We start from the raw sequence: 24,313 nt of genomic DNA on the forward strand, positions 1-24,313 counted from the left end.
ACACACACACACGCACACACACACACACACACACACACACGTGCATGCATGGTGTCCTGCCTAAGAGTCATCAGGTGTTTGATACAGTTGCAACTTTGTCTTTGCTAAGAGAGAGAGAGTTGAATTTTATGTGGCCATTCAGTAGAGCTGTAGCAAATTAATTCAGTGTGATATTCATTTTATTTATACATATTAACAGGGACAGTAAAACACAAGTAATAACCAGTACTCCAGCAGCGAATGAGCAGTGCTGCTATGTGGAGGTAGCAGTCAACAAGGGCCAAGGGTGTGCTGTCTCCTCTAGAGTGCTGGTTATTTTTCATGTTTTCAGCATCCCTGCCAATAAGTATTGATAACATGAATATCACACTACCGTATTTACTCGAATCTAAGCTGCACCTAAAAAATGAGACTCGAAATCAAGGGAAAAAAAATTCCCTAATATAAGCCGCACCTGAAATTTGAGACTCAAAATTCAAGGGGAGAGAAAAGTTTTAGGCTGCACCTCCAAATCGAAACAAAGTTGGTCCATTGTAATATGAGACACAATTTAGGTCGAATGAATGACGATACAGCTACAGTAGTTTGCTTAGAGTCGTAAGCTTAGCAGTTAAGCTTTACCAGGTAGCCATTGCTATGCGTCAGGCGCTCCATCCGTATTTATACGGGTACCCTTCTTTTTTCATGTGCTTCGTCTGGTTTGAATTGATTGTTTATTTTTCTTTGATCTCATAAGCGCTGTTCTCTTTGTTAAAGGTGTTTACGTTACTCTAAGCTGAAAATGTATTACTGTGCTGTGTCATGCACTGTTTGTCGCATGACTGTTTACGGCCTGTTGCCGCTCGCGGCATGGCTTGCTTTTGTGCACGCTACCGCCACTTTTTTTTTTTTAAAAAAAAAGAGGAATCGTCTCATTAGCGAAACAATGGCAAGAGACTGCTATTTGTTGTTACTTACACTGCTGCTTTCTTTGATAATGATCAACAAGAACCAAATAATATACTGCATATGATAGAAGTTTTGAACAAGAGTTTAGCGAAAAGTTTTCTCCGTTTGAAAATCTTTGCAGACACCTCTTTAGTACATAACATTCTGCACAGAAATTAGTCATCTTAGATTTAAAAATCTAGTCAATAGCCGAGCTTCATTTCTGACTGTATCACTATTAGGCATAAGAATAATACGAATATAAACATGACATGATATCTATGTTCTTCTGTGTTTGCTGTTGTTTCACTCTGGTTTCGTAGTTTATTAGGCAGACAGGATTTAAATGAGATACCTGCAAACACGAAACAATACATGGCAAAATATTTATATTTGTATTATTCTTGTGGTGAAGAGAATACTGCATGTGATTCAGTTCATAAAAGTTCCTATTAGCAACCATCTCTTCTCACAGGTAGGAAATAATTCAGAACGTAGAGTTGGCCATATTGACAAACATTCCAAACAGTCTTGCCAGTCGGATTTTCGTAGTACATTGAAATGCTGTTACATTCGAAGATGAACAATATGGAATTTGTATTTACTTCGTTGGATAATGTATGAAAATGCATTGGTCGAAACTCGGGGCAGAGAAAAATACTGGTCTTCCACCTTTTTTTTAATTTATTTACTGATGCAGAGGTTTTGGCGCCAGTATTTATCTTTGTGCCTGCAAAGCATGCCTGAGTAGCACTACATATATTCGACGACAGAAGTTAGTTGTGGCGGCACCTACCAACATTTTTCAGAACTTCCGCTTACGTTGCACTCAATTCTGAGTCGCAGACGGTTTTTTGGATTACAAAAAAACAGAAAAAAGTGGGAATTAGAGTTGAGTAAATACGGTATACTAATTTGGGCCCACACTATCGAACAGGCATGTAAAATTCACTTTAAAAATAATTTTGTTTATAATGTGAAACAAATCGACACTTTCGCTTGATGCTACCCATTGCATGAAAGACATGATGGGCAGTATTTGTTAGAGCTGACACCTGCTACATGTGGCAAAAACAGATATTGGAGATAACTGCTGAAACAATAGGAGTGCCAGACTACTCTTAAGAGGGACACCTGGTATCATGTATATATCCTTTTTGGTATTATGTTTACAAATGAGGACAGTCTCTAAGATACAAAATGGTGTTTTATTTTATATTTTTTTATTTATTTTGAATTTATCAAGTTTTAATTTGTTATGAGTACTTGCATTATCATGGGTTTAGTAGTGCGGTTTGAAGGTCAGTGTAGAATTCAAATAAATTACTTCTAGCAAGAATTGAACATAACTACCTCAGGATTAGAATACTAGAATGCCTCGCACTCACTTACAGGCACTTCAGTTAGACAATAGCTCGTAGTGTTACACACTTTATATGTTACAGCACTGTAGGGAGTTGATGTCAAAATTCTAGAAAGATCAAAGAAAATAGTTTTCTTGTTAGGCAGTTGATGCAGAATGTCTCAGTAGAGGCCACATCACAATTTGCAGTGCTGTTAGATTATTCTTACTGCTGACAGGCTAAACTTTGTCCCACAGATGGCACTGACATTGTGGGGCGAGCAGGCCGAAGAGTTCTCTGAGACACCTGGTGCTGTGCTGGCAGTTAAGGGTGTCAAACAGTCAGACTTTGGTGGTGGGCGATCGGCATCAGTTCTGATGTCGAGCACCCTGCAAGTCAACCCAGACATACCAGAGGCACACAGGCTGCGTGGCTGGTATGACAGTGTCGGCCACAGCCAGGAACACGTAAACATTTCAGCCAAACAGCTGGGAGCGGCAGGCTGTGAGTAACTACTTGCTCCCTTTAACAGAAAGAATGCCATTCTTGAGTTATTTGTTGGTATTTGATTGAGAGAAAGAGAGAGAGAGAGAGAGAGAGAGAGAGAGAGAGAGAGAGAGAGAGAGAGAGAGAGAGAGTAAAACTGCCCTCTGAAGAACTTTAGAGACAGAATTGTGATAGGTTGATCTCATTGATGATTGAGAAATTAAGTCTTGACTGCAGAAACGTTTATTTTGTGGCAACCAGTTTCGATCAGTTTTTGACCATCCTCAGACCGTCATCGTATGACAGTCTGAAGATGGTCAAAAACTGAACAAAACCGGTTACCATAAAATGAATGTGTGTTTGCAGTCAAGACTGTTTTGTGCCTTTTTAAAGTATTTTTTGGCAAACTGCTGTTCTCTGTGAGAAATGTTTTAAATTACTAATAATTGAGAATGACTTATTGCAAGTAGGCTAATTAAGGACATTCTTTACAGAAGGGGGGGGGGGAGACTTTTAAAAAAAATGATCATATCTATCCTTTGCAGCAGTGTTATTGATGAAAACTTATCGTTTGCTGTTGCAATAAAAATTTATAAGTGTATGAAATTGTGAGCGTCCATAGTAGGTAATTGGATGTGAAATGCAATAAGACAGAAACAACAATTAGCACCGTAGGGGACCTTATCCAACCAGTCTTGTTAGGTTGTGAAGCTGACAAGATTCCAATAGACAATCAGCTTAGAGGTTGGTATTAAGATTCTAGTATCATTGTGCCTTCCAGTTCTCGGTGAGCTCTGCAGCAGGATATTTGTGGAACATATAGTTTATTGTACCTTACAGTGTATGATAAAAGCAGCCGCGAGGGGCGCGGGGGTTATAGGAGTGACACTGTGAAGCTCCATGCTTTACGTGAATTTCAGACAATGGAAACTCTTTAAGTTGTAATATCAACAAATTAGGAAAAGGATCAATTGCTACTCAGCATACAGGTAATAGGCTGAGTTGCAAGCAGGCACAATGAAAAGATTGGAACACATTAAACTAGCAGCTGAAGTCTTCTTCAGAAACGAAAACACACACACTCAAGCAAGTGCACATCACTCGCACACATCCACCATCTCTGGCAGTTTGGAGCTTGCCCCCTCTCCACCCCACCCTCACCCCTTCCCTCTCTACCCCACACCCATCCTCCACTCAGGCTTTTGAGCACATCAAAAGCAGCGCTAACAGTATGTCGGGCAGATACAAACTTATGGTGGACAATACCATTAGCATAAAAAATGTGAGCATTGCCTTCACTTTGAATCTGCTCATGTAAGCCTTCTTGCTGTGTGGTGACTGCAACTTGTGCCACTTGCAACTCCATTAGTCATTCCAAACCCAAGAATCATCTCCCATTATAACTCCACCAAAAAAAAGTAGCATCATTTCTAAACAGTTAAAGAAGTTCTTCACAAATGAACACTCAGTTTGTTGTTTTTCATCTGTCAAAATGTTCGGTACCAGTGCGTACAATTTCTTCCTTTGCAATTGTTGGTTACAGTCTTTTGGATAGTGGCTTTGGGTACACCCAGCCTGAGGTATCAGATGAACACTCATTTTATGTCCCGTGTTCAAAAGTTCACATACAAGAAACACCGCTTTCACATTTCGACGCTGGAGGGCATTCGGAGTAAGTTTGTCGGCGTAATGCTGGTCTTCCGATAACATTTTGTCCCACCGAACACTTGTCATTTTGACAGACATTAATTAGCAAATGGCTGTTCAGTCGTTGCGTTTTGCTAGCAGGTTTTCCAAGTTTAAAGCAAAATTTGATTGTTACCATTTTTAAAAGTTGCAGATGGAACCGGACCACTAAGAGTTTAATGTACAAACACATACTAATTGTCTGGCATTTCACAGGAAACTGGGGTTGGTCACGATGGGAAGCTAAGGACCCCCATCAGCTAGCCTGGGTAGTCAGAAATAAACAGTGGCACAATGTTGTGCCTAACCTTGTAGCTGGGATAAGCAATGACTGGTGTATGTTGCACGAACATACACAGTGTGTGTATTGGTGACAGTGATGAGTTCTCTCTCTCTCTCTCTCTCTCTCTCTCTCTCTCTCTCTCTCTCTCTCTGCCCAGAACGCGTGAGGCAGCATCGTTTTTACTTGCACACTGCCATAACAAAATTGAAGACAAAAGCCTTGTAAATGCATTGTAATTTTTTTCATTACTGAATGTGTGTTTTCAGCCTTTGTTAGTCACTTCCCCCATTGTTTACTAGTGTTCTAACTTAACAGCTGGAGGTCTGACACCTTGGGCAACTCTGCTGGAGATCCGGGATAAGCAGATGGGCAGCGGAGAGAAAGCAGACTACTGCCAGACAAAGGCCACCATAACAACAATTCGCAGTGAGAACTGTATGTACATGTCCTGTGCTGGTGAGAACTGCAACAAGAAGGTGAGTTATGCATTACTGTGCTGATTAACTCATTTTGACTTGTAGTAATTTGTGAAGCTGCCTCAAAGAGTTATTTGGTGTAACTATTAATACTTCATCAAATGTTTGTAATGATAACACTGGAAAATCTATGGTTGATGCAAAGAAATGCTAAATTTGTCAAGTACAGCTGCTCACCTCAGAAAATTCTTATATTCCATTTCGTTGTGACCCCTCTTTATGTATTGTTTATAGTGGATAACATTAACTTACCTCTCACTGTATGATTTAACTGATGTATTTATTGACACATTTAACTCGTTCACAGATCACTTTGCCATTACAATGGATGTTGCATGTTGCTAAATTGTGAGTCCTGTGATTGTGCAACTGTGTGCTGCAAGTGACTTTAGAATGGTACAAATATTTATATAGTCTTTGGATAAATGTTCCACCAATTTATTGGCACAACAGATATGTATGTAACCTGAACTTCTTATAATTTACTTTGTTGTCATTGTCAGGAATTATCTGTTGACTGTGTGGACTTCATTTAGTTGGCTGAATTTTGTTAAGATGGTGTCACAAAGATACAGAATTTCCATATGTGTGCTCAAGAATATAGCAATGTCCCTCTGGCCTTTTTGCATGGAGCATCTGTACTCCGTTAAGGGTATAGCTGCTGTCCTGGTTGCAGGTTCCAATCTCAGTGGATTCTTTGATGACAGAATGCCAGTAGACTTGTTGAAATTGTGATATATAATGTGACATTTGTACTCTGTGCAGTATTCTGAAATTGCACGTGTAGGCTGAGCAGTGTAATCACAACCGCAATCTTAAGGAATTTTATAAATTCCAGGAACACTTGAAACAAAGACTTGACGTTCAGTGGACACAGCATCTCCATAATTTTCTTTGGTGGTCAGAAAATGGTTTGAATAATGTCTCTACCTCTTTTCTTTCTTTCTCTTCTTCTTCTTCTTCTTCTTCTTCTTCTCCTTCTTCTTCATATTTTTTCCCCCTCTTTTTTTTTAGCAGCCCAAAGAAATAGAGTAGGTTGATCATCTTGGGAATAACTGTGTGTTCATTTCTAGAGGTACCTAATTTAATATAACACATATGTGCGTGTGTGCGAGTGTATACCTGTCCTTTTTTCCCCCTAAGGTAAGTCTTTCCGCTCCCGGGATTGGAATGACTCCTTACCCTCTCCTTAAAAACCCACTTCCTTTCGTCTTCCCCTCTCCTTCCCTCTTTCCTGATGAGGCAACAGTTTGTTGCGAAAGCTTGAATTTTGTGTGTATGTTTGTGTTCGTTTGTGTGTCTATCGACCTGCCAGCGCTTTTGTTCAGTAAGTCACCTCATCTTTGTTTTTATATATAATATATATAATTTTTCCCACGTGGAATGTTTCCTTCCATTATATTGATATCACTAATTTAATATAATATTGACTATAACATTGAATGACAAATTTGAAGTGAAAGTGTGTAAATTGCATGATTTTGAGATAGTTATGTTTGTTTCAGTATAAAATGATACAAAATCATCATCTTCATAGATATTTAGCTCTAGCTTTTTAAAAAAGTAATCTACATTTTTGTTTAAATAACTTGCTAACGAAATACACTTTCATGTTCCAAGACTCAGCATAACAAATTTTAAGTGAATAATTACTTCAATGATGTTATGTGTTATGCATTGATAAATTTCAGTGCCATTCTGGAAATACAAAGGTAAAATATTATGTAAAAATGAAGATAATATTACATGAATGAAAATACTTTGTAAGAGAACTATATAAAGCACAGAAGAAAATATATAAATTAACTGGTCGCAAATGTATGTAAAGGATTACGAATGTTAAATGTCCATATGTACAGTATATACAATTACATATTTTGTTCAGAGACAAATTCAGAAGATGGCCATTTTCGCTTGGCTTGACATTTACACACACACTCAGGAACATCCCTTATGACAGTCCAGCAGTAATCTGCTAAAATTGGAGGGCTTTACTTTCTGGCATACCTCTTCTTAAATGTGGCAATATCTTGATGAAATTGCTCCCTATGTTCTCACTTACTGCACCACAATCTTTGGGGAAGAAGTCAGGATGACTATGTAAGAAATGCATTTTCAATGACATGTTGCAACCAAGTTTTTCGTAAGCTGACAACATGTTACTTACAGTTTCCTTGTAATTTATTGCTTGTTTGTTCCCTAAAAACTGTCAACAGATTGTCTTAAAACATTCCTATGCATGCCTCTCATCACTTGTATGTTTCAATCAAAAGTATGGTCTCCGAAAAACTCTCGAATCTGTAGACCTACAAAGATGCCTCCCTTAAATAAGGGAATTTTTGCCTTAAGTACTTACACGCATCACCATCTTTTTTTATTCACTTAACAAAGTTTTTCATGAGACCCAACTTGATCTGCAAGAGAGGGAGCAGAATCTTTTTAGGGTCTACTAGAGGTTCACTCTTATTGTTATTTATACCTGGTTGAAGAGATTTTATGGTGGGCCATTAATGTTTACTGTAATGAGATGCACGAACTCGGCTATCCTATTCACAGAGAAAGCAGCAATATTTAGTATACCCTAACTGCATATCTAATAGCAGTGCAACCACTTTCAAGTCACCACAAATTTTCCGTTGAGAGTTATTACACTTGATGGCTTCTAGTAAAATTTTCATGTTTTGGTATGACTCTTTCATATGTACACTATGCCCAACTGGAACAGAAGGAAGCTCATTACCAATATGTAAAAGCACTGCTTTTAAGCTCAACTTTTACGAATCAATAAAGTGTCTCCATTCATCAGGGTTGTAATTAATTCTGAGAGCCTTCACTAGACCATTTATGTCTACACATGCCACAAGACTATCTTGCATGTTAAAAATAGGAATGAAGTGTTGCTATCTTCTATTGTAGAGTGAAACATTTACATTGCTTTCCAGAAAATTGCGCTGCTGCAATTTTGATGCTAAAATTTCAGCCTTTGCGTTAGAGAGCTCCAAATCTCTAATGAGATCACTTAACTCATTTTGAGGACAATTTTTGTGGATCATCAGTTGATGACATATTTGGAAGAAACTCTGGATCTTGCGATGTGCATGGTTCAGGAGGTTCAAAATCCCCATCAGAAGTAATCTTGTACTCTGTCAGTGGTTCAGGTATTGGCAATCCTTCCCCATGTAGAACTGGACGTATGGCAGATGGAATGTTAGCATGGGTCACTGTCCACTTCTTCTTCTTCTTCTTCATCTTCATCTTCTTCTTAAATATTCCGTTCTTGATAGGAGGAACCATACAAAAGTAGCAGTCACTGACATGGTTCGTCAGCTCACGGCAGATCACGGGCACTGCAAAGGGCATTGAACGTCCTTCCCCCATGCATCCAATTCCTGAGGTTTCTGACACAAGTGTTGCAGAACACATGTGGAGCCCAGGGTTTATCCTGATCACTTATTTTGCAACCAAAATAACAACTCTAAGCTTTATTAATCAATGGAGTTATTTGCTGTTTTGTCAAGGAAATGTCACTTCTCCACACACCTAGCAATTGTCAGCACTGTTAACACAAACTCGTGGCATTTTTTGTTTACTTAAATAGCAGTCAAGTTGAACAACTGGTAGTTAATCTTGAAACAAACATGCAAAAATTATTACATACATTAATAAAGTCAATGAAGTTGAAGAGGAGGGAGACAAAAAGATCACTAAAATTGGTATCAAAATATTCATATCCAAAATATTGCACACAAGTAAGACCAGGGACAATAATGTAACCCATTGTTACTAGTTATGACGTTGACAAACCATTATAATCTTTGATTTTAAACTTGACATAAAAATCCATATGTAATTATCTCATTGTAATAAAACAGTGTAAAATTAAAACTAGAGCTACTTTTGAATTGTCTTTGTGATATTTATGATCAGCAGGTTAGAATTGGTAGGCATTGGCTATTTTCATTTGATTTACGTTTGCCATTGTTGCACAGTGTAACCATTCTTTCCGAACAATGGGAAATCCAGGATTACTAATTTTAATGATTGAGAACTACCACAACTGTATTGATACATACTTATAGTGTTACAACCGGTTTAATTCATTAGATCATAATAGAAACAATCCTGTTGGAGGAACATCCTCAACTGAGCATTATACCAGAGGTTGAAAATACCGCTACAGTTATTAAGTTCTTCTATTATCACACGACCGGTTTCGGGATCTTATACGCCCATCTTCAGGTGTCGTAACTCGGTGCTGTGAGCCCCGAGCACTGCGGTGGAAATGTGCGAGGTGTGGTGTGCTACCTAGGAGCGCAGAGCTCGGGGTCACAGCACCAAGTTACAACACCTGAAGATGGGCATATAAGAGACGAAACTGGTCGTGTGATAATAAAAGAACTTTACAACTGTAACGGTATTTTCAACCTCTGAGATCCTAATGTTACCAATTAGTGCCAACATCTCGATTTAAGAGGTCTAGTTGACTTCTGTAACACTAGAGACTAAATCTGTAAATGATGATAATGTGAACATTCTGCTGACTGCCTGGCACGAGCTTGGTGGGCAATAAGTGGAGCACAGCATTCTGTGTACAGTAGGCTAGACCTGTTCACCTGTCAGCTCAGACAGGTTCACACCACAGCAGTGAATGGCAGTGCGGCTGCCAGTGACTGGAGGTGGGGGGAAGAAGTGGCACTGGAAGTGAGTGAGGAATTGGAGCAAGGTAGCTTCAGAAGAGAAAAGGTCCTCAGGAAAGTGCCTACCTCTGTTGTAGCTAATCTCATGATCTACAGAGCTTATCACTTCACATTGACTTATGAAAGTATTTTGTGGCAAATCTATTAATGAAGCACAGGATGTGGGGCAGCTAAGTACGAAATATGGTACATCTGAAGAATGGTACATCTTCATGATGAGAACCATTTAGGATGAAAATCAAATTGGCAAAATTGTATTTTGTGGCCATTTTATTCAAATGTTAAGCAGTAAAACACAAGATGTCAACAGATATTACTTCCTTGCTTTTCTCTAAACCATCAGTGGTCTGTTACCACTTTCTGAGGGCTGCTACTTTTAAGAGGAGCTTTTAAGTTGATGTTTTAGCAGTGAGATTCTGTGGGGGAAGGGTTCTGTTCTCGTCATCGGGAAAAAATAGTTGCATACACAAATATGTAGAGCCAGGCATAGAAATAATCAGAGTTAAAGAGTTGTAAAGTACTGGAAATTTATGTTGAAAAAAATCCTATGAAAGAGAGAGTTAATTTTGTTGTGAATCTTGTCATCCAACTGCCTGACAGGCTAAAGTCTCAGAAGTTCTAACTGTTGCTCAGTTTTAGCATTGTCAGCATTAAGTGAACAGACAGTTGACTTTCCAACCCCTGGAAATGAGTCTCAAATTTGTGGAGGAGGTCAGGAATGTATTATGTACTGTTTCTAATACTGCTCTGCCCCTATTGTTAAGGAAGGCAGCTTGGGGAAATGAATAGTGTTCCCATTTCGTAGCTGTTACTCCACAAAGCATTTTTCATCTTTAATCCCTGAATTCAGTCATACATCTTTGAAATTAACATGTTCTTATCTTGCATTACTAAATTCCGAATATTCACAATGTGTGTAATGTCACAGAGGAAGGCCACATCTCCTGTAAACCATTCATTTTTCAGTTCTACAGCAGGTAAACCAGTTATGTCCATAAAAATATTTGTTTCACTCTAAGATGAAAATAGATAGGTTAAAGTTAGATATAGTGGGAATTAGTGAAGTTCGGTGGCAGCAGGAACAAGACTTCTGGTCAGGTGAATACAGGGTTATAAATACAAAATCCAATAGGGGTAATGCAGGAATCGGTTTAATAATGAATAAAAAAAATAGGAGTGTGGGTAAGCTACTACAAACAGCATAGTGAACGCATTATTGTGGCCAAGATAGACACGAAGCCCACACCTACTACAGTAGTACAAGTTTATATGCCAACTATCTCTGCAGATGACGAAGTAATTGAAGAAATGTATGATGAAATAATAGAAATTATTCAGATAGTAAAGGGAGACGAAAATTTAATAGTCATGGGTGACTGGAATTCGGTAGTAGGAAAAGGGAGAGAAGGAAACGTAGTAGGTGAATATGGATTGGGGCTAAGAAATGAAAGAGAAAGCCGCCTGATAGAATTTTGCACAGAGCACAACTTAATCATTGCTAACACTTGGTTCAAGAATCATAAAAGAAGGTTGTATACATGGAAGAAGCCTGGAGACACTGACAGGTTTCAGACAGATTACATAATGGTAAGACAGAGATTTAGGAACCAGGTTTTAAATTGTAAGACATTTCCAGGGGCAGATGTGGACTCTTGGTTATGAACTGTAGATTAAAACTGAAGAAACTGCAAAAAGGTGGGAATTTAAGGAGATGGGACCTGGATAAACTGAAAGAACCAGAGGTTGTACAGAGTTACAGGGAGAGCATAAGGGAACAATTGACACGAATGGGGGAAAGAAATACAGTAGAAGAAGAACGGGTAGCTTTGAGAGATGAAGTAGTGAAGGCAGCAGAGGATCAAGTAGGTAAAAAGACGAGGGCTAGTAGAAATCCTTGGGTAACAGAAGAAATACTGAATTTAATTGATGAAAGGAGAAAATATAAAAATGCAGTAAATGAAGCAGGCAAAAAGGAATACAAACGTCTCAAAAACAAGATAGACAGGAAGTGCAAAATGGCTAAGCAGGGATGGCTAGAGGACAAATGTAAGGATGTAGAGGCTTATCACACTAGGGGTAAGATAGATACTGCCTACAGGAAAATAAAGAGACGTTTGGAGAACAGAGAACGACTTGTATGAATATCAAGAGCTCAGATGGAAACCCAGTTCTAAGCAAAGAAGGGAAAGCAGAAAGGTGGAGGGAGTATATAGAGGGCCTATACAAGGGCAATGTACTTGAGGATAATATTATGGAAATGGAAGAGGATGTAGATGAAGATCAAATGGGAGATACGATACTGCGTGAAGAGTTTGACAGAGCACTGAAAGACCTGAGTCGAAACAAGGCCCCGGGAGTAGACAACATTCCATTAGAACTACTGACGGCCTTGGGAGAGCCAGTCCTGACAAAACTCTACCATCTGGTGAGCGAGGTGTTGGAGACAGGCGAAATACCCTCGGACTTCAAGAAGAATATAATTCCAATCCTAACGACAGCAGGTGTTGACAGATGTGAAAGTTACCGAACTATCAGTTTCATAAGTCACAGTTGCAAAATGCTAACGCGAATTCTTTACAGACGAATGGAAAAACTAGTAGAAGCCGACCTCGGGGAAGATCGGTTTGGATTCTGTAGAAATATTGGAACACGTGAGGTAATACTGACCAGACGACTTATCTTAGAAGCTAGATTAAGGAAAGGCAAACCTATGTTTCTAGCATTTGTAGACTTAAAGAAAGCTTTTGACAATGTTAACTGGAATACTCTCTTTCAAATTCTGAAGGTGGCAGGGGTAAAATACAGGGAGCAAAAGGCTATTTACAATTTGTACAGAAACCAGATGGCAGTTACAAGAGCTGAGGGGCATGAAAGGGAAGCAGTGGTTAGGAAGGGAGTGAGACAGGGTTGTAGTCTATCCCCAATGTTATTCATTCTGTATATTGAGCAAGCAGTGAAGGAAACAAAAGAAAAATTCGGAGTAGGTATTAAAACCCATGGAGAAGAAATAAAAACTTTGAGGTTCGCCGATGACATTGTAATTCTGTCAGAGACAGCAAAGGACTTGGAAGAGCAATTGAACGGAATGGACAGTGTCATGAAAGGAGGGTATTAGATGAACATCAACAAAAGCAAAACGAGGATAATGGAATGTAGTTGAATTAAGTTGGGTGATGCTGAGGGAATTAGATTGGAAATGAGACACTTAAAGTAGTAAAGTAGTTTTGCTATTTGGGGAGCAAAATAACTGATGATGGTCAAAATCGAGAGGATATCAAATGGAGACTGGCAATGGCCAGGAAAGCGTTTCTGAAGAAGAGAAATTTGTTAACATCGAGTATAGATGTAAGTGTGAGGAAGTTGTTTCTGAAAGTATTTGTATGGAGTGTAGCCATGTGTGGAAGTGAAACATGGACGATAACTAGTTTAGACAAGAAGAGAATAGAAGCTTTCGAAATGTGGTGCTACAGAAGAATGCTGAAGATTAGATGGGTAGATCACATAACTAATGAGGAGGTATTGAATAGGATTCGGGAGGAGTTTGTGGCGCAACTTGACTAGAAGAAATCAGTTGGTAGGACATGTTTTGAGGCATCAAGGGATCACAAATTTAGCATTGGAGGGCGGTGTGGAGGGTAAAAATCATAGAGGGAGACCAAGAGATGAATACACTAAGCAGATTCAGAAGGATGTAGGTTGCAGTAGGTACTGGGAGATGAAGAAGCTTGCACAGGATAGAGTAGCAGGGAGAGCTGCATCAAACCAGTCTTAGGACTGAAGACCACAAGAACAACAAATTCTCCCAAGGACTTTCTTTTGATTCGGTCAGGATATTTCATATGATATGGCACATCACCATAACTGTTTTCCAGATCTTCCAAAAAGGCTTTGGAACTGGCATTGCTTGAGAGCATGACTGCAGAGGAAATTTGCTGTACAATTCACTGCACTCATCAGTTCCTATGTCCACTCTCTTGGCACACGAATTATCTTGGTGACGAATGCAGTGTATTGCAAAAATATCGTGTGGAATGGGTAAAGAGTTTAACATCACTTGTAAAAGTGTCCCTGAAACTGATGTTTCAGCCAATGGTAGCCACTGTGCCATCTATAGCCACAGAAGCGGGAATCTTCAAGCAAATTTATATTGTCAACACTCTCTTGAACACATAAGAATATCTGCTTCTGTTATCTTTCATCATACATTACCTCTTCTATGGCAGAAAGATTACTACCTAATATGAGAGTGTAAGTTACCAACTGAGCAGTCAGAAACATCTGTGCTCTCGGAATCATCTGTGCTCTCATCCAGTGCCAATGGAAATGCAATAATTTGTTTGCAAGAAATATTACCTTATCAGAAATGCTATTGACAGACTACTTCTTGAATTCTGCATCAAATGAGTGAATTAGAGAGGCTAACTGCCTGAAACCTTAAAAATGTCTAGGGAGCTATATTCAAAGTTGCAGGCACTAAACATGTAATTGTAAACTTCTTTCAGTGAAACTGCGCAGTACTTTAGCAATCTGAAATGCAGGTGCATTTGCTGAGATTCATCCTGATAACAGTACATTTTTATGGTGGAAATATTGAGGAAAATTATTCAGATGTTTCTTTCTGTGCTCTGTCATAAGTACCTACTTTCGTCACATTGCTTAACAGTGCTTCAATTTTTGCATTTGTGCTTATTGCTCTTCATCTTCATAGTGTATATGATCTTTAATGTGGAAGATATAATCTCATCATAAACTGAATTTTTGTGTGTGTGTTCAGTGATTTTGAAGCGCACTAGGCATTTCAAGAGACCCGCATCATAAACATATAGGCGTCCTTCAATGACCATCTGTAAATTGATCTCGATGTGTCCGATCCTTCACATTGAAGTTTGCAAGCTGGCCATTACATTATCTTCAATTGATCAAAAAAGATCTATTCTTCACTGTGCTGTAGGAAGATGGGCTGATGTCAGAGGCTACACAGAATCTAACAGTGATCACACCTCTGAAGAGGTGCCTCTCCCTCGCTGCCTCTCCCTCGCTGCCTCTCCCTCGCTGCCTCTCCCTCGCTGCCTCTCCCTCGCTGCCTCTCCCTCGCTGCCTCTCCCTCGCTGCCTCTCCCTCGCTGCCTCTCCCTCGCTGCCTCTCCCTCGCTGCCTCTCCCTCGCTGCCTCTCCCTCGCTGCCTCTCCCTCGCTGCCTCTCCCTCGCTGCCTCTCCCTCGCTGCCTCTCCCTCGCTGCCTCTCCCTCGCTGCCTCTCCCTCGCTGCCTCTCCCTCGCTACCTCTCCCTCGCACCTTGAGCACTCACTTCTCAAGTGGTGAGCGAGTGTGAGCATTCCTGTCCACATAGCTGCTCCTTGAACAGGGTCCACAGCTCGTGGTCTTATGATCGCGTTCTCGCTTCCCGAGCGTGGGGTCCTGGGTTCGATTCTCGGCGGGGTCATGGATTTTCACCTGCCTCGAGGTGAGTGGATGTTTGTGTTGTCTTCATCATCATTCATGAAAGTGGCGGGATTGGGCTGAGCAAAGGTTGGGAATTTGTATGGGTGCTGATAACCGTGCCGTAGATTGCCCCACAATCCTATCATCATCATCTTGAACAGCCCAGCACTACACTATTTAGTGTACACAGCAAACCATGTTGCGTGACGCTGAAGAAGCTTCTATTTCGTATTCTGTGGTTTAGACTGTTCAGTGGCAAACTTGGGATCCATGTTGTCATTTGTTCTTAGTGACATTTTCTGAAGTGATAAAAAGTTAATGTAATGACCCTGTTTTGCTTTTTTACAAAGATTATTTTAAACTATATGCACAGTTACTGTCTCAGCATGAATTAAAGTAGCTTTTAGTGGTCATAGTCTCATCCCCCTCCTCTCCTCAGAAAGCGATAGTCTAAAATGGTACACTTCACATGTTATTGTAGCTACTCACCAGTCAAAAATGAAGGTTCCATTATTTTATTGCAAGTTTTTTAGAGTTTTACAGTTGGATGTAAAATCAGGTGGCAGTTTTCACTTAACACAGTTGGAAAGTATTAGGTGAGCACTGTGGCATGAAATTAACTGAAGTGACACTTGAGTGCTAGTTGAGATGACAAATAAGGTCTATGAAAAATAATGCAGTAGGTAAATGGTTAAAAAAGACAGAAAAGCAATAAGGGACAAATTGTAAGGCATGTAAAATTACAGATAATCCAGTGCGGCTGGCTGTAACATACATTTGTGTGTTGCAACAAAACTGTAAATTATTACTTAAACAATCATTTCAAGGTGGTAGCTCACAATGCTCTGTGTTAACTGCAAACAATGAATCTGTTGAAAGCACTGCTTGTAGTTTTGGTAATGTTCATAACTACCTCTATAAATGGTTACAGTTCTAGTAAAAGCCTATTCTTTCCACAGGTTATTGACATGAATAATGGAATGTACAGGTGTGAGAAATGCAACAGAGACTACCCTGGCTTTAAGTACAGATTCCTCATGTCGGTAAGTGATTTTCTCATATCTATTTAGTTTTAGGTAGGTATACTTGTGATCAGAGATTAAGGTTAATTTGCTGTCTTCTTTGGGCACCCAGTTTCAAAAGTTGTATTTGCGGAATTATATGGTGTTAATACATGGACAGAATGTTCAGAAATAGGTGACTGCAGTAGGTTATATACACTGATCTGACAGAACTTCATGACCACCGACCTACTACCGATATAAACCTGTCACCTGATGAGGAATGGCTGCTTGCCACACACACTCAGGGTGCATGTATTATCAGTGAGCGTGCTGTCCATGTGTAGAATGGGCAATGCACGTGATTTCTCGGATTTGACTGAGGGTAGATTGTGATGGCCTGGCACAAGAATTTCGGAAACTGTACGGCTTTGTTGGGTGTTCGAGGAGTTTTGTGGTGAGAGTCACAAACACATCGCAAAGCCAAGGTGAAACCATGTCCAGACATAAGGTGGTTAGGCGGTCACTGCTTATTACAGATGTTGGATGTAATGGGCTCAGCAGACGGGTCAAAAAGGAAATGCGGTGAACTGCAGGGGAACTAACATCAGGCTTTAATGTTGGGCACAGTACAAGTGTGTATGAACACTCAGCGCACGAACACTCACGACGATGGGTTTCTGGAGCTGACGACCCATGCATGTGCAAATGTTAATACCACGACATCAGGAGATGTGGCTGAAATGGGCACAGGACCACTGGCGCTGGGCACTGAACAGTGGCAGAGCATTGCACGGGATGTTGAATCCCGATAATTTTGTCGTCATGCCAACAGGAAGGCACAACTCTGTCATCTTCCAGGATACAGCTTCTTGACACGTCTGCGGGATGGAGACAAGATGGTGGGGGCTCCATTATGCTCTGGGGAACATTCACGTTGGCATCCATGGGTTCAGTGGAGCTCGTGCAAGGCACCATGATGACCAAGGAGTATTGTACACTGGTTGCAGACCATATACACCCTTACATGACAATCATGTTTTCCAACAGCGTGCTCTTTTTCAACAAGAGAATGCATTATGTTATAAGGCCAGGAGTGTGGTAGTGGTTCGAGGAACGCAGTGACGAGTTCATTGATTTGCTGCCCCCCCCCCCCCCCTCCCCTCCCAATTTGCCAATCAAGCACATCTGGGATGTGATCAAATTTGGCGTCAGAGCTCATTACTGCCTCCCCTCTCCCCGGTCTCACCCTCTGGAATTTGCACTTCATTTCTTCCGTGCCACGACGCTCCACTGCTGTTATCTGTGCCAAAGGTAGACATACTAGCTGTGAGGTGGGTGCTCATAATATTCTGGCTGGTAAGTGTAAGTGCTAGTGCCCTGTGGATAATGGCTTGCTGAATCCAGATATACTTCAACATGAGAACTGTAGTATAGGAATAGTTGTAGAACTTGCAAGAATAGCAGTGCACATTGGTTGACAAGAAATTAATAGTTATAAGAAATAATTAATTTTGTGCAGAACATTCTTCTTTCAGTGTTGCCTTTTTTGTTCCACTTGGGTGGATGTATTAAAGATTGGAAATTATTTCTAGGTTTGTATTGGTGACTGGAGTGGACAGCAGTGGGTGACCTGCTTCCAGGACACAGCTGAGGCTTTGCTGGATATGAAGGCAGAGCAGTTTGGTGAAATATTCTCTGACAAGGCCCAAGTGCAGGCTATTGTCAACAACGCAACTTTCAAGTCATTTGTATTCAAACTGCGTGTCAAGTTTGAAACATTCAATGTAAGTTATGTGTCATTGCAGTTTCATTGAATTTTTTTTTTAACTTTTATCACGTAGTGAACACTGTGATCAAGGATTTAGCTATAGACTAAACTCCACCATTGACATAAATTGAGTTTGCTGATGCCATACAATGCTTTGGATTGCGTCATTTGATATACATTAAGTTCCTTATTATCTGACTGTGTATCATCTGTGCATGGTTCGGTTATTTTCAAAAAAAGAAAGCATGGCACTTGAAGTATTCTGTCATAATTAGAACAAATATTTTCATTTAGATTACAAATTTCTGTTCGTGAAGTAGTAGTTTATGAAAACAGTTGTTAGTAGTTAAACTGGTGTCTTTGAAGTAAGATATTAGCAGCTAAGTGAGACTGTTTAAGTGAAAGAAGTATGTTCTATAGAGAAAGTGAACAAAGGTGAGGTGATGTAAAATATGTCTGAAGTGAAGGAAATTTAACGTGCAATACAATATTTATACAGTTATGTGCGGTAATGGATTTAATCAGTTCTTAAAAAATCATAGATGTGTAATAGCAAGTAAAAACTCGTCAAAAAATTGAAATTTGTATCTGGGTACAAGAAAATTGAGCTTTTTTTTTCTGACATCTTGCTTTCACAAATTATACATTCAAAACGTGTTTTTGAGAGATCATCCTTTGTGCTCACCCAGAATAAAGAAAAATTTGATGAACATGTTGAATTAAACCAAAACATCACAGCAGCTAAGTGGTTAAACCATTAGGATAAATGTAGACATGTGCTTAACGACAAATTTTGTCACCATCACTGTTGTTTAAAGCTTTTCAAAAGAGCCACGCTCCATATGCTCACCACTGTTAAAAGTGTTATTTTAGGCTTGATGAGAGAATAGACTTGAAAAAATGAGTTTACTTCCCCAGTTGATGTTACAAGCTTATTAGAAGTCGGCTCAGTGAATTTCTGTACATAAGCATTAAACTTTTTTTCTCAGTTAGATATTGCATAACAGAGGTTATAATTATGGTGCTGTAGAACTTTATCACACTGCTGTAACAACTATTCTTGAACAAAATGCAAAATTTTTGTAAATCACTCTCTTCAAATTCAATTTCTTTCCTCTTGGTACACACAGCTCTGTGTTAAATAATTTTAGTTCATTTTGTAGGCTACACATTCCTGAAACCTCATCTCAAAACTCTTGTCAAAATTGTAAATGTTTTGGTGATAACCACAAAACCAGTATTAGGAGGAAACTGTGAAACATGTTTTGCTTCAAAAAAAGTTAGGTTTTTGATGCCAAGTTGCACACCTACAAGAGTAAGGTGGACTCCAAACGTCTGTGCGACCTCAAACTTTTCACATTCACAAATCATTTGAAAAATGTCACATTTCATCTGCCGAAGGTACAGTCTGTTTAGATTGCCTCCAGGCAAAAATTTGGAAAGTGACTGTAACCTGTAGACAAGTCAACAGTGTTGGCTCATTTTACGATTGAGTATATAATGAATTTTACTATTGATGGCAGTAACATAGGAATTATTTATTTGCTGCCACAGTTTTAATACTGCTATGTAAGCTGTTATAAATGACTTGATGATGATCTGAAGATTGAAGCCAGTTGTGGATAAAAAAAGCTGTCAACTGCTTTTGACAAATAAAACATTTTTCCCTTCAGTTTCTTATGATTTATGGGGCATCATCTTCACAAAATACATGGTGTCTTGCCAGAGGTGATAAGTGACAGAAATATTGGAAAATTAGCAGTCTGGTGTAATGGGTTGCACAAATCAAATCACAAATTATCCCTGATTTTCTCTTGTATTTGTGACGGGAAATTTTTTGTTGCAGGATGAGACAAGACTGAAGGTTGTAGTGATGAATCTGAGGCCTGTGGATGTGAGAGAATACTGTATGAAGATGATATCAGAGATCAAGACTGCAAATGGAATGTCCTAGTGAATTACGTGGACAGTTGGAAAAACTGGGATAATGGAAAGTGTGTACTGAGTGTTACATTACGTTGGTAGCTTGAACGGAACTGGCATGCATTGAGTAATCTTCACTAAGCTTTGTGTAAACCTGTAATGTAATTTTAAATCAGAAATAAGAGACATTTCAAAATGTAATTTCATATTTCTGTAGCATGTTTATTTCTCTTCTTACTGATCTCTCGTGACAGAGTGCCTTTATTTCATGGAAGTATGCACTGTTTTCCTGAAATTTATTTACTGTGTCTCACTGTATAGTGCCTGGAGCACATTTTTATGTATTTTTTTCATGGTTCTCTATATGTCTATAGTGTTTCATTCTGTCTACAATAAATTTTTTTTGTGTAAAACTGTAAGATGTATAATTTACAATGCGCGCGCGCACACACACACACACACACACACACACACACACACACACACACACACACAAAGTAATTAAATGACACATTTCCAGAAATTTATTCGTGTGTGTATAATAATAGTGTGATCAAGAAATGTTGACAAATGAATAGACAGCAAGTAATTTGAAACTTTCAAGATGACCATTGTTGACCCAAGATGTCTGAATAAGTAACACTTTACTGCAGACAAGTGGAAATTTTAATTTCAAAATTGAGTGTAGCTCTGAGTGAATATTGCTGCCAAAATCTTTCCTCACAACTCTCTATAGCTACAACACAGCCAGTTCTTACTTGCAGGGCTGCCTTTCCATGAATTGCTAAATGATTTTAAAAAATCACTGGCATGAACAGTAATACAATAGCCAAAAGCCCCTGTGTCTTAGGTTAATAAACTACCTTCTTATTGAGCAAAATAAAATCCAACTTTAAACAAGAATTCTGCACAGTTTGTTAAAATTTATATTCTGTTGTAAAAATGATCAATACGTTTAAAGGAAGTTCCTGTCGGATTTTAACTATTTTCATAAGAAGCCAGTCTGATACCTTTCTGTGTCCAGTGCAGCCCAATTCAAACTGATAATACGGATCCGTTGAGAGGCTAAAACTGGGAAACAAACCAAGCAAGTCCAGAGATATTCAAAATTTTGTTGCAAGGGGAAAGAACTGGACAGCCGTGAGAGAGCAGAGCAGACTGAATATTTATGAAATCTCTCTGTCCATCAAACTGGAGCAAGGAAAAACAAAAACATGGTGACCTGCATAGACCTTGTAAAAATGTATTCTTGCCCAATATAGCAACCAATGACATTTAAGTGGCCCTTTCAATGTATTCATTCACTGACAATGTTCTTACAACAGGAGAATGCTCTTGTATATTAAACCTGAATGTGTTGCGATAAAGGGCAAATGAAATGAAGTAGTCTCTTTTTCACTCGCACCTCGTATGAGAACACTGAAAAGCTCTATACAGGGTAACCCAGGAGGAATGATCAATAGTCAGCATTCTGACGAACAATTATTCGAAGTGAAAATGTCTAGTAAACATGGTCTCCAAAATGAATATCTTAAGATCTGTAACACTTCATCAGTAGAAGAGATGTTACACAGTAGCGAAGATGGAAAAAGTGGCCATAACTCCTAAAATACACACTTTTAGAACCAACATTTACTAGATTGTCATATCCGTGACTACTGACCATTCCTCATGGGGCTCCCTGTATATTTTGTGATTTCACCTGTGATCAAAGTAAAAACTCCACCACCTTCCTCTTCATTCATTATGCGACTCTGTCACATTAGTGGCCTGAAGAAGATGAAAATAACATTCCCTGTGCATGGCCGTGGAAACATCTGAAGATTTCAAGGAAATGATTGATGCTTCCAGATGTAAGCTGTCTACTTCTATTGTTGTCTGTGTTAATCAAGGAATGGAAAATAATGTTTGATTCAAAGTGTGCTGCATAATGTCCTTTCAAAACTCAGCCTATTAAGATATCATCTGAATCCAACCACTGCTGTATGTTCAAATATCAAATTATTTGCCATGAAGGAATTGATTGTAAGGACACTATGACAATGTCAACCAATAGATGGGCTGTTTGAACTGCCCATACCTGATTATGACGATATATTTCCCGTCAGAATTCCTTACTTTTCTAGTGCACAGTAGATTTGCATTCATGTTCACTGTAATTGAACTCAAGTTGGGTTATTCATTACAGATTCATTGAATTTTCAGACAAAAATATAAAGCTTTGCAAAGCCTGATTAAGTTTTTCCGTCTGGCATTCTACAGATGTCAGATCCCTTAATTGGGCAGGTAGGTTAGAAAATTTAAAAAGGGAAATGGCTAGGTTAAAGTTACATACAGTGGGAATTAGTGAAGTTCGGTGGCAGCAGGAACAAGACTTTTGGTCAGGCGAATACAGGGTTATAAGTGCAAAATCAAATAGGGATAATGCAGGAATAGGTTTAATAATGAATAAAGAAATAGGAGTGCAGGTAAGCTACTACAAACAACATAGTGAACGCATTATTGTGGCCAAGATAGACACGAAGCCCACGCCTACTACAGTAGTACAAGTTTATATGATGCCAACTAGCTCTGCAGATGACAAGAAACTGAATAAATGTATGATGAAATAAAAGAAATTATTCAGATAGTGAAGGGAGACGAAAATTTAATAGTCATAGGTGACTGGAATTCGGTAGTACGAAAAGGGAGAGAAGGAAACGTAGTAGGTGAATATGGATTGGGGCTAAGAAATGAAAGAGGAAGCCGCCTGGTAGAATTTTGCACAGAGTATAACTTAATCAAAGCTAACACTTGGTTCAAGAATCATAAAAGAAGGTTGTATACATGGAAGAAGCCTGGAGATACTGGAAGGTGTCAGATAGATTATATAATGGTAAGACAGAGATTTAGGAACCAGGTTTTAAATTGTAAGACATTTCCAGGGGCAGATGTGGACTCTGACCACAATCTATTGGTTATGAACTGTAGATTAATACTGAAGAAACTGCAAAAAGGTGGGAATTTAAGGAGATGGGACCTGGATAAACTGAAAGAACCAGACGTTGTACAGAGTTTCAGGGAGAGCGTAAGGGAACAACTGACACGAATGGGGGAAAGAAATACAGTAGAAGAATGGGTAGCTCTAAGGGATGAAGTAGTGAAGGCAGTAGAGGATCAAGTAGGTAAAAAGACGAGGGCTAGTAGAAATCCTTGGGTTACAGAAGAAATATTCAGTTAATTGATTAAAGGAGAAAATATAAAAATGCAGTAAATGAAGCAGGCAAAAAGGAACGCAAACGTCTCAAAAACAAGATCGACAGGAAGTGGAAAATGGCTAAGCAAGGACAAATGTAAGGTTGTAGAGGCTTATCACACTAGGGGTAAGATAGATACTGCCTACAGGAAAATTAGAGAGACTTTTGGAGAAAAGAGAACTACTAGTATGAATATCAAGAGCTCAGATGGAAACCCAGTTCTAAGCAAAGAAGGGAAAGCAGAAAGGTGGAGGGAGTATATAGAGGGCCTATACAAGGGCAATGTACTTGAGGACAATATTATGGAATCGGAAGAGGATGTAGATGAAGATGAAATGGGAGATAAGATACTGCGTGAAGAGTTTGACAGAGCACTGAAAGACCTGAGTCGAAACAAGGCCCCGGGAGTAGACAACATTCCATCAGAACTACTGACTTCCTTGGGAGAGCCAGTCCTGACAAAACTCTACCATCTGGTGAGCAAGGAGTATGAGACAGGCGAAATACCCTCGGACTTCAAGAATAATATAATAATTCCAATCCCAAAGAAAGCCGGTGTTGACAGATGCGAAAGTTACCGAACTATCAGTTTAATAAGTCATGGCTGCAAAATACTAATGCGAATTCTTTACAGACAAATGGAAAAACTAGTAGAAGCCGACCTCGGGGAAGATCAGTTCGGATTCCGTAGAAATATGGGAACACGTGAGACAATACTGACCCTACGACTTATCTTAGAAGCTAGATTAAGGAAAGGCAAACCTACGTTTCTAGCATTTGTAGACTTAGAGAAAGCTTTTGACAATGTTGACTGGAATACTCTCTTTCAAATTCTGAAGGTGGCAGGGCTAAAATACAGGGACCAGAAGGCTATTTACAATTTGTGCAGAAACCAGAAGGTAGTCATAAGAGTTGAGGGGCATGAAGGGGAAGCAGTGGTTGGGAAGGGAGTGAGACAGGGTTGTAACCTCTCCCCGATGTTATTCAATCTCTATATTGAGAAAGCAGTGAAGGAAACAAAAGAAAAATTCGGAGTAGGTATTA

At 39.3% G+C, this 24,313-nt stretch overlaps 1 protein-coding gene across 1 annotated transcript in view; it reads left to right on the forward strand.

Annotated features, from left to right (window-relative positions):
• The window catches only part of LOC124550875 (replication protein A 70 kDa DNA-binding subunit), a 74,943-nt gene extending 54,709 nt beyond the window's left edge, over positions 1 to 20,234 (forward strand). The window contains exons 9-13 of the mRNA XM_047125626.1: positions 2,528 to 2,774; positions 5,041 to 5,201; positions 16,298 to 16,381; positions 17,935 to 18,126; positions 19,957 to 20,234. Coding sequence (XP_046981582.1) covers positions 2,528 to 2,774; positions 5,041 to 5,201; positions 16,298 to 16,381; positions 17,935 to 18,126; positions 19,957 to 20,064 — 792 coding nt within the window. The 3' untranslated portion in view covers positions 20,065 to 20,234. The remainder of the gene's footprint in view (positions 1 to 2,527; positions 2,775 to 5,040; positions 5,202 to 16,297; positions 16,382 to 17,934; positions 18,127 to 19,956) is intronic.
• The last annotated feature ends 4,079 nt before the right edge of the window (positions 20,235 to 24,313 follow it).

Source organism: Schistocerca americana, chromosome 9, assembly GCF_021461395.2.
Source record: "Schistocerca americana isolate TAMUIC-IGC-003095 chromosome 9, iqSchAmer2.1, whole genome shotgun sequence".
Classification (NCBI taxonomy): Eukaryota; Metazoa; Arthropoda; class Insecta; order Orthoptera; family Acrididae; genus Schistocerca; species Schistocerca americana.